Consider the following 12,158-nt stretch of genomic DNA (forward strand, 5'->3'; position numbering starts at 1 on the left):
AAACCCTAGTCAGGCCTTTATTACTGGCCTCTTGCAGATAAATTAGACCCTGGACAGCACATGGAAAGCACAATCATAGCTCAACCATGAACAAAAAGGGCGCACCTGAAAGGCATGTGGCGTGTCGTCCACACAGTACACCCGCAAGGTGTAGCTCATGGAGCCAACCTCCATGGTTCCGAACACAGCCAGCTTCAGCCTCTTGATGGCAGCCTGCGTCAGGGGCTCACCCACGAGGGCGTAAGAACCTGGCTGGTCCAGCAGCAAGTGGCAGCTTGTCGAGTCCATCAGGCAATAACATGAGGTGGATTCCTCCTCCACTGACATCACTTCCTGTCACAGAAAAAGAGGTGAAACACATGAAGACATTATCTTTAATCAATTCACGTATATATGTTAACAAATGTAATTCAGTCAGGAGAAGCTTTAGCCCATCAGCATTAATTTATATTTGTCAGCATGCCACTGTCCAGCGTTTATTCTATAGAATAAAGGTGATGAGAGGATAGCTTTTTACACTTCCAGTAGAAAAAACAAAGACTAATGACTGATTCAATTAGATGTGGAACTTAAGGACGAAATGGTGTGGTGGTAGATTGCAAAGAGGCTTGCAGACTAAAGCAGCTTAAAATCCTCATGTGTTTGCCTGTTGGATGTGTAGAGGAGTGTTAGGTGAGCCATCGGTTGATGTGGCTCATGAGCTAGACTTTTGTGCTCGACTTCGCCTAATTCATGTAACCCTGACCTCAAAGCATTAGATCATGGGTGTCCAACTCCAGGCCTCGAGAGTCGGTGTCCTGCAGGTTTTAGATGTCCTTGATCCATCACAGCTGATTTAAATGGCTAAATTACCTCTGCAACATTTCTTGAAGTTCTCCAGAGGCCTAATAAACTAATCATTTGATTCAGGTGTGTTGACCCAGTGTGATATCTAAAACCTACAGGACACCGGCTCTCGAGGCCTGGAGTTAGCCACCCCTGCATTAGATACTAAAATGGTGTATTTTATCATCTTTACTCATATGATTGGAGCAGAATTGGCTGAAATGATTGGCCTCCTAGGCCTCGACCTTGGGCACTAACAATGAAGGTCAAGGTCAAATTATTAGCCAACCTAGGTACTCATGTCACCCAAGCCTAGCCTAGTTTTCAAGTTTGAAGACCATCCATAAACAATTGGGGGTAATGTAGGTATGTTTTTACTGATTTTCATATTTGGTGTGACCTTGATTTTGACATTGACCTGATTTTCACCAAACACTGGTATTTACCATCACACAAAATTTGAAAATGATATGTTGTACACTGTGGACACTACACTGCTAATAAACAGACAGACAGATACTCCCTCCTTTCAGAGGGATAATAGGAATAATAGTATAGTCTTTAACAGATTTTTGTTGTTACTCATCTGATAAATGTCTTTAATGTCTTAATCTTAATGTCTAATGTCGCTCCTGAGAGTGAGATATAACACAAGAAACAACAGATGTGATCATGTAGGAAAAAGCCAGTTAATCGCAAACTGTCAGTCAGTTTTTATTATGCTGTTTTAAAATGTTTTAGGAAATACTGCATTTCTGAACAGAACTGCACTCATCAATAACTGAGAGCAAAATCTGTGATACCACTGTGATCCATAGTCAAAATTATTACAAGCCTTTGACACATTGCTTTTTACACACAGATCTTCTTAAACTACCATACATAAACTCTAAGAGTAAGCATATACTTGAAAAAACAAGTTGGATTTAGGGAATCTCTTTAGGTCTAACCTGTAAACTCATTTAGCTAAAAATCTAATGTAAATATTTCATCATTTCTGTGTTGAGCTGCTCCACCACAGAGGTCCCTGCACTGGGAGAAAGGCTGTACCTCTTATTAAAACACAAAAATCAAATCCAAGAAAGTGCAGTACACATTATAGGACAGTAAACAATAAAAAAGCAGACAGAAAACAGGTTAAAAGCCAGAAAAATAAACATAAAAAAACAAAAATAAAAGAAGGAATTATCTAAAAAATTGAAAACACGCATATGAGATTACCTAAGTTCAAAATTCATGCTTTACACACTGAGCTATTTTCTGTTGATTAGAAGTGTAACAATAAATTTGGTTCAAAATGACCATGTAGCCAATGTCGTCATCACAAGATGACATGACTCAAGAATACTTGCGCAGGTCCTGTGGTTGTAAACCAAGGTCAATTTTGTATGGCTTTAAAAATAAATAAACACACCTTAAACTCAATTCTATATGCGGCAAGAAATGCAGGGAACCATGAGGTTATATTTCTCTTTTAAAAACATCTACTGTCACCTTTTCATGTTGCCCGTTGCCACAATCTTTTCATAAAGTCTCATAAACAGGTTCATATTCATTATTTTGACACATTTTCAAACTCAGTACTGTGCAGTATGTCCTCTATGCACATCATACACATACTTCCATTTGCAATTTGTATTACAAGTCATTACATACAACACAATTTGCAGTTTCTATACTATTACGGCCTTTTTTCCCCCGGGAAGTGTTTATTGCATATTTCAAGTCAATTTAGTTAACAGACACAAAAAAAGAAGAAACAAGAAAATAAACAGCTCGCAGACTGCAGGGCTCCAATTTTCACTTATTTATTGCTCCCAGAAAGTTACAGCTTTCTGGGAGCAATAAATAATTATTTGCTCATTTCTTCACACAGCACCTGTTTTGGTTTGGTTGTCACGTGATTCAATCACCTGATTAAAAGTTACAAAACTTTAGAACAGCTTCCAATAAAGGATTAGGGTTAGGCAGAATTTATCTTACACGCTTTTCGAGGCTGTTCCACTGCGATACTTATTGCAACAGAGTGAGTCGCTGAGGTAAATATTCATGCCGAGAGCTGGCGAGAGACATCTCAGTAAGAAAACTCTGCAAATGAACTTCTGTATACAGTAGAATGTATTATGGATTCTAGTCCACTGCTGCTGAATAATGATGTATGTAGGTAACATAATGCAGGTTTAAATCACAAAGCAAAAACCCACACAGGTTGTAACCAGTCTCGGGAGAGTGTACAAAAGTATTTCTGACATAACAGATGATGTTAGTACATAGCGGGACGCAAAATAGTCATCATAAACAATGCTGAGTGTTTTATTTATGAGGCAGCAACAGCAACTGGAAAGCAGTTCTATTTTCTCCAAACCTCACTCAAAGGGAACATACTTGAAGACAAACTGTGAATGGTATATGATTAGCAAAGATTTGTGCAAACCTACTCCCCAGACAAAAGGAATCAGAATAATCCAGGCAGGAGAAGGCCAAGAGCCTCAAAATTCACCTTCAGATATCGTCTTTTGATTATTTATCCAAACCATCTCACAATTATTGTCACGCAGTAAGCTGCAGCAGACAGAATCCATGAAATCCGTGTGATTAGACAGTTTAATGAGGAGCTGTGAGACCAAACAGTGTACCAAAACACAGCCTGAGGAGCACAACTTATTCCTCCTCAAATAATCAAGTTAACTGGAAACATGCCAATTAGAAGCCATGTTACCAGCAAACATGTCTTACAAAACAGCAAACCTCCACGCGTTTATTTAAACACCAGCATTAACCCTAACTACATCAGTGTACAACCTATTGGTCAATATACATGTTTTGACCTACTGTGTATGATGGTCTTGGAGCAATTTGGAAATAAACTTCTGTCTCTTTTTCACCGTGGAAACGGGAGTGTGTCTCAACACAAAGTAGTTTCACAACAGCACAGCAGCTGCTCTGTGGAGCTGCTTAATGAGAGTTCTTCTGAAATGGGCCCGATGCTGAGCATAAAATATTTGCAATGTATCCATTAATGTACTATAAAGATCAGAGGATCTCTTTGATACACAAGGGAACTTAAAGTCATGAATCTCTGGTGAGTTCAAAATGGAGATTAAGTAATGACATCCCCAGGAAGTGTAAGCCACGGTGAATTTAGAAAGACATTTTTTTAGGGTAGAGTTTGTTTTTGTTTTTTTTTTTAGCTAAAATTAAAAGAAAAAGCAAAGGAAATCAAGATAAACTAACCAATGGACCTTCCATTTAGTAATGATGCTGAAACCTAACTAAATAGTTTTTTCTGCTTAAAATTTCTCATTTAGAGCTTTAATCTAACCATGTGCAAAAGTAAAACGTGAGTGAAAATGAAACAAAGCAGCAAGGAATGAGGAGACAAAAATCAAAGACAGGAACTAATTTATGTAAATGAAATTAAAGCGTAAAAGTGGCGTAAAAAGACAAAGACAGGAAGTACTGCACACAAAGGAAGTAAAAACAAAACGTGAAGAAGAAATGAAAACATAAAACAACAAACAACAAAGAGAACAGACACTAAACATAAACATAGATATCACAGATATGGGGAAAATGTGATCAACTCGTTTACCCTGAGCCAAGATGAACCAAAGAAACACTTTGGTCTAAAAGATCTATCATTATAAAGTCTTAACAAGATTTCTGTAGAATGAACCTCAATAAAGACGACCAACAACTGTCTCTTAGCCTGCCTGCCAATGAGCCAATCTCTTAATGCCTTTAACTCCTGTTGGAGGCTGTGACCAGCTGAGGCTGGTTGTTGTTCTTGAAACTTTAGTAGGGGACCTCACATCTGACCAGAAACCCCTTAGAATGACCAAATACTATTTTAAAATTAGTTTGATCAAAGTTTGATTTAAAATTTAAAGAAAAAATCTACTGTCGGGGCAGACCTGCTTATTATAAATATCTCTGTTGAGTTATGACTCAGAGAAACCGTGCATGTTCTAAAAGCAAACTGGTTTATCTGATTTTAAAATGCACCTAGCCTCCATGAGCTGTGAGTCACAGCCCCTGCTGTCACTGTTACTGCTGACCATGTTGTGACCAGGGCAGTTCAGCAGGCTGGAATATAATATCTGAGTTCCAGTTATTTTTTAGAACATTCCCTCTGTACTCGTTTCTTCAACTCTCCTTCATCCTGCTGAGGAGGCTCTCCACTGTTTGGGAGCCTCTATTATACAGTATCCTGAGTTGATATGCAGAACGTTTTGTAAGTGAACAAAAATGTGAAATCTCAGTTTATCTTGAGGATTTGATCTTAAGGACCTTCTCTTTTCTTGTTAAAAGATAAATGGGAATTGAGGCTCAAGCTGGATGAATGCTGGTAGAGAGACACTCTGCTCAGGGTCAGTTTCACCAGATGGTGCTCATCCAATCCCAAAATACGCTTCATAAAATTCTCCAATAGGATTCTCAACTTGGTAGTTGTCCCACCTCTACCACCCAAAGCTAATCAACAACCAAAATGGAAAATGCATAAGTAATTCTGTTACATGACTGTTCTACACAGCTGAGTTCAATGACAGTTTCAATTGTGTGAGCTTCATTGGTTTGAGGGAGGTTTTTAAATGTTTTGGTGCAAATTTACCAAACTTTTAGAGTGTTATCCATCGTATCACTGGCTCCTATGGACAATGTGAGCATTGAAATTAAAGTTGTGGATCTTTTCAGATTGCTTAAGAACTCCTTTAGGAGATTGAACAGAATAACTGCCTGGCTGCCAAGTGGCAGGAATTGGTTCTAAAATGACTTTGTGTCCATTTGTGTCCATACAGTGAGTTACTTTTAAACTCTTTACACACCAAATTTGTGTGAATATTTTCCACTTTTCCACAATTCTTAATGAAGTGGTTCACAGTTTCACAGGACAAATTTGAAGCATTTATTTTTTTGAATCAAGCTTTATTTTTCCTGTGTATATAAACAGATCTGACCAATCAGACCACTGCATTTGACAGCAACTGCTCTTGTAACTCGAAACATACAGCGGTACTGAATATAGAATGATATGGAAATACTGCACTGACATCCTGAATTATGTACTAAAGCCATTGTGATAATTCAGCTCTTGGCTTAAACCATTAACTTCTCCCTGCTCCTGCCTTCTAATGACAGTTGGATCAACCTTAGAATTTCTTCCTTTTCCCGTTTAGAAACGTATGGATCAGCTCATCATCGCTTAATGTCAACTTTTTCCAGGATGAGGATGAATTTCTCACTAAAACGCTTTGCATCCAAACAGTTCAGAATTTTTTGCAGACAACGCGTTCAGTGCCAGGTCTGTATTCAGATTAAAAATAGTCTCCAGTTGAAGATGATTCCTACATCAGTTGCTCGTTCTCTATCCAAAAAAACAGACACCGATTTTTCTCTTGACCAAAGCTTAAATCTTTTTCGATATCTTCCTTTGACATATTCTCTGAAGTCTTTGGCATTTCCCTAATCCCGTGCTCTTTCCATGCAATCTTTGGAGTTTCTCCTGTTGAAGGTATGTTTACCAAATATCAGGCTGGCTTCGTGGTATTCGGTACCCTTATAGAAGAACGCTGCATGTCGTCCTAAGCCCTGGCATAACTTCCTGCTTAAAAGACTTAATATATTTTACCCTCGTAGGACTTAAGAATATGACCCTGAGGACATGGGTGTAGTCTGCAAGAGGGAATCTAATATGCTTTGGGTTAATTTGGCATTACATGTTGATTTTGGACTGAAATGAACAAGAACACCATCCATGTCCTTCATATGGAACAACAGAATGTGCACATGCAAACCATATTCCAAATCAGTGAATAATAAATTCTCTTGGCCAGGTCAGAGTCCAGGCTCAGATATTCTGAGGCACCGTGCTCCTCAAACAGATTTAAATGTTACTACTTCAGCTACATTCCTGTCAGGTGCCTGGGACTCCTGTGATTATGTTTATGCATTTTGCACTTCTGCTTCCTGCATGCTCATAAGCAAAACTTAACACAGTGCAATATGGCATTGAATAACATTATAGCGTGGCTGGGAGTGTTGAGGAGTCTTCTGTGAGTCATGTGCATTTTAATGACAGCCGAAATGAGGGTATTTTAATGGCACCGGGCATTTGCAGGTATTATGATTGTTCAAGCTCCTCTCTCTATCTCTTTAGGTTAGGCCTCAGTGGTGGATCATTATTTCCAACCAAGAAGCTCTAAGGATCTCTGCGCCCTTTTAATATTAGAGTGAAATCTCAAAGCGACACGAATCATGTATTCATTCGTTTCCCCTCTATTCTTCCCCTCCGTCTCATTCAAAACACTTGCACATCTTGAGAAATTGCCCTCTTACATTGAAAATATTTTTTTCTTGCACAATTGCAAACTTAAAAAACGCAAGGTTAGGTAAACATGAACTTGAACTCAAAGGGAAGGGAGTTTTAAACCCCCCACACATACTAAACTGTGAGCAAACAAAAAGAGCCCTTCAGAACGGCATTTATCTCTGACTGAGTGACCCAGGAGAGCTGACATGGTTTCTAATCTGCAGCAGCATCTGGTGGCATCTCAGAAAGAGATTATAAAGGTGGACACGGGCAAGGATATAACAAATGAGGGAAGTGAGATGAAACTAACACTTGTTTTATGTAATTTGGCATTGACTTGTGTACAATTTCTGTTGGTGTGATAACTGCAGAGAAGGACCCTGTATTAGTGAGTGAGGCAGCTACCTTTGCACCTTTGAGGATCACTCGGGTGACTTAAAGTAGATAAGAGTGACCTGCACTTCATAGCCATTTTATTCTCTCATTTATGTAAGAATGTAACAGAATACATGTGTTACATTCTGATTTAAATAGAGTGTGGAAATCAGCAGGTGAGTTGATAAAGTGTATTAGTAGATTTGGAAAAACAAAACCAATTGCAAGACTGGGAATTTCCATCCATTCTCTTTCACTTATTGATGCAGGGTGACGGGAGTGGGGATGGGGTGTGTGGGGATTTTTTTTTTTTAATTTATTTAGCTGTGCTGTTAATATAAATGTGTGTCACCACAGGCTGAGGAAGAACAGCAAACCACATAGAATGTCACTGAAGTGACAGCAGGCAAAATAAACTTTAGCAACTAAGAACTAGAGATGGACCGATCCGATATTACGTATCGGTCCGATACTGACGTAAATTATTGGATCGGATATCGGAGCGAAATAAAAAATCTGATCCATTAAATATCAAAAAGGCACCTCACAAAACTTGCAACATGGCGTATCTCGGCCCATAATCGTAGCACGTCGGAGCAGTGTGCTCACGTGATAGAACGGCTGTGTGTATTTGTAGCCTCAAACCAGCATTTCATCTCTGAGGAAGTGATCCCAGAGAGAAGTACAGCAAGTGTGTAAGTTCATCTCTGAATGTTTGTAAAGCATTCCCACGTTAAGCTTAACAACCAATATATGGAGCGACTGCCTCTTCTCTCTCCCTCCCTCTCCTGCTGCTACTTCAATCATGAAACTGCTTAATGATCAGCTGATCGGCTTTTCTGTCGCGAGTCCGTCTCTCTTGTTTGTTTTTGGCCCACTTCGCACCAGAAAGAGGAAACCAGTGGCTGAACCACAGCAGCACGTTTAACCTTGAAAAGCTGTTGTTAGAATTTATTTAATATTACTTTCTACACCAGGATCCTTTTTTACATAGCTGACGGCTGGTAACTGTGCAGGGGCGGATCTAGCAATGTTTTCCCTGCGCATTAACAGGAAAAAGGGGGCACAAAGACATACTTTTCTTTCTTATTCTCATTTAAAATATCTAGCTTTTAATAAATAATTATCTGAATCTTATACCCAAAGTTTTAATCTGATGTAAACTGTATAGAAGTCCATTATTGTATATATGGTAAATGGCCTGTATTTATATAGCGCTTTACTAGTCCCTAAGGACCCCAAAGCGCTTAACATATCCAGTCATCCACCCATTCACACACACATTCACACACTGGTGATGGCAAGCTACATTGTAGCCACAGCCACCCTGGGGCACACTGACAGAGACGAGGCTGCCGGACACTGGCGCCACCGGGCCCTCTGACCACCACCAGTAGGCAACGGGTGAAGTGTCTTGCCCAAGGACACAACAACCGAGACTGTCCAAGCCGGGGCTCGAACCGGCAACCTTCCAATTACAAGGCGAACTCCCAACTCTTGAGCCACGATCGCCACATAGTAACTGTTAAGTCTAATATACCCTAGTAAGGTATAGTACTTTTTCCTTTGGGAAGATACCATTTGTGCAGTCTGCAATTCTGTTGAAGAAAGATGTTGAATCTATTTACTTATATGCATTTTTTTCCAACCTGCATCAAATTAAAGTTGATTACGTCGATTAAGAATCATGAGGTGGAGGGTGGGGGGGTGGTTCCCTTTTTTTTTTTTGCTTGCTATTAGTCAGGTTGCTTAATATTTCTGCTAAATACTCTTTACAACACCAGAATAGGAAGGATGGAGTAGGTTTAAGTTTATTAGATTGATCAGTATTGCTGAACTATGAAATATTTTGAGTGCAGTGTATTTTTACATACAGGTATAACAGAATAGCTTTAGTGTTGTTGTTTATTTAAACTTGACTATGAACTTATACAAAATGCAGCAAGATATAAAAAAAAACAGTTATTGATTAAAAAACACACTATATCGGATTCATATCGGTATCGGCAGATATCCAAATTTATGATATTGGTATCAGACATAAAAAAGTGGTATCGTGCCATCTCTACTAAGAACCAGATTTACTAAATAGAGCTAAAGGTGTTTTAGCGTGATCTCCAAATAGCCTTCATAGATGTGGTTGGTTTCACGGCTTATTCACAAAAGTTGCACTGTTTACAATATCAATTGAAAAAAGTAAGAAATGGTTTTGTTTGGCTTAACTGAAGCCATTATGGGTAAATTGCATGTTGTAAAGGTTTGCAAATCAGGTTGCACGCTTAATTTAAATCTCTTCTCCTCAATAAGAGTGACCCAATTTGAAAAGATTATTTTTTAAGTAATGGACACAGCAGCTTGCAGTAAATTTTAAAGCTAAAGTTTTCCATACAAAACAAGTGCTCAATTTGCCCCCTCTCCAGATGCATGATACATGTCCATACAACAGTCAAACTCATCCCATACTTTGACGAACATGTTTCTTGGTTGCCAGTAGCAGTGGGATTAGTGAGTTTCAGTGGGATTCATAATTCACGTGGTTGCTAGTACCATGTGAATCTCTTCTTTCTAACAGCATTTGCTTTGATCACAAATGAAATCATATACAGGCAGGTTTTATCTTTCTCGATGATTTCATTTAAAATTTTTCACAATCCTGTATTTTCCTGACTCTCATTCTGTGACATCACTGGGGCATCTGTCAGTTTTCTTGACTATTGTTGGTATGACAATGCTGCTCACTAACAAAGACAACCTAGCCTCCACCTCAAACAAAACCCTAACCCATAGAAGAGCCACAAGATAATCTCAGTTACTCAGTGGGGTCTGTCTCTGGTCCCCATCAACACCCCAAACCACATTTGAAGTAGACTGTATAAATGGTTGGCAAGAAAACTAAAGGAGTGACACATACTGTACACACAAGCAGACACACTTACAGAGACTCCATGGATTATTATTACAGACTCCGAATTAACATTTTGTTACAAATGCAGAGCTGATGTTTAATACTGGAAACCAAACCATGATCCTGAGACCAAAGTATTTGTCTAAAGCCTTCCACATTTAACAACATGTAATATACATGTACTGTAAAATGGATGCAATGTTATGTTTCACCAGCATTAACTGTTAATCAAATCACGTTTTAAATCTTGATGAAAAGAACAACACTTTTGCTCTGCATACACACGTGCAGTGTCAGATTATTTTGGCTAACCTTAGCAGTGCTATCAGCAGAGCCTTGGTTTTATTCTATGTAAGAAAGAGACATCGCTGTCCAGAATATGGTTACACCAGAGACTGACTCATTTTTGGAGGCTCCAGTCCTGCTGTTACTTTAGTTTATGTGATGCAGACTGAGTTTATGTTTAACAAAATGTAAATATATAAAACATTTATGAGTACATTTCCATTCCTTTCCATTTGCAAAACCCAATGTGCACACTTCACTGTCAGAAAGAAGCTATTGTTGAAATTGTTTAGATGAAGTTTGAGGTTTGCGTATGTAGGCTGCTGTGCTTGAATATTCTTCAAAGCGGCTCAGAAAAACATTATTCAGGACAAAAGCAGACAGTGTAGAGAGCTGACAAATCCAGCCTAAATAACAAGCTCTTTTAAGTGCCGACAACCACCACAACAGCCGGGGGGCAAACCTGCGCTCTTCATTATTCTGACCCGTGCTCGGGTTTCACAAAAAACTTTACGTCAGCTTTACATTTACATTACTGCCTGACTGAATATTCTCTTGACTACATCACCCCCCCTGCATGCCACCCTTCCTTCCCCACATGTCTTGTTATCATCTTGTTGCTTGCTGTTCAAAAACACTAGCAAATAATGCAAAGTGACAACAGCAACTGGGGCTTTTTATTCCTATGGGTTTTGAGATTAAGCTCTCGGGATGTCATCCAGACCAGTGAAAACAATCTTCTTTACTGGAGGGGAAGGAGAAAAGAAAGAAAACGCTGACACTGTTGGAATGAAAAAGCGTTTAATGTTAAAAGAAGGAGTCTTTTTATGTGTGTGTGTGTGTGTGTGTGTGTGTGTGTGTGTGTGTGTGTGTGTGTGTGTGTGTGTGTGTGTGTGTGTGTGTGTGTGTGTTCCTCACATGTCTCTGCAACAGTTCATCTGATCGACTTTAAACTCCACTGCTAGTAACAAGACTGCATTATGGAACTGTAGGTCATTCTGGGGGTTCTTGTTGATGTTAGACTTAAGGTCACAGTGATCATTAGGGATGGTCATAGCCATTAAATTATACAATGAAAATGTAATTGTTTACTTTTTCCTCTGTTTTTTCTGGTTTGTGTGTTTGCAGCACCTCTTTTAGACCACTTTTACCAAGTGACAGCCAGAGACGTCTAGCAAATACTCGCTAACTGGTTGGGAAATACACATTTTCCACTACTTAATTAATAAAGATGCTGAAAAGCATGTATGTGTGCACAGGTCTGCCGTATTATAGACAGCATATAAGTCATGTGAAAGCATGGGCAGGTAGGTGATCTTCCAAAAACAGTCAGTTAGCAGTAAAAACTGAGCAGCAATTTTGCTTGCTGCACTGGAATGATGTAAAATGTTCAGCTAACATAAACCACTCGTCTCTACTTTTCATTGGAACAATGCAGCAGTGTTGTTAAGGGGGCAT

The 12,158-nt window shown here is 39.1% G+C and overlaps 1 protein-coding gene across 3 annotated transcripts in view; it reads right to left on the reverse strand.

The window, feature by feature from the left end:
• The window catches only part of unc5db (unc-5 netrin receptor Db), a 294,402-nt gene that overhangs the window by 31,291 nt on the left and 250,953 nt on the right, over window positions 1-12,158 (reverse strand). For all 3 annotated transcript variants that reach the window (XR_013101098.1, XM_004565812.4, XM_004565811.4), the window contains one exon: window positions 106-333. Coding sequence is in view for 2 of the 3 variants with exons in the window: in XM_004565812.4 (XP_004565869.1) it covers window positions 106-333 (228 nt within the window). In the remaining variant the exon portion in view is untranslated. The remainder of the gene's footprint in view (window positions 1-105; window positions 334-12,158) is intronic.

The sequence above is a fragment of the Maylandia zebra genome, linkage group LG12 (assembly GCF_041146795.1).
Source record: "Maylandia zebra isolate NMK-2024a linkage group LG12, Mzebra_GT3a, whole genome shotgun sequence".
Classification (NCBI taxonomy): Eukaryota; Metazoa; Chordata; class Actinopteri; order Cichliformes; family Cichlidae; genus Maylandia; species Maylandia zebra.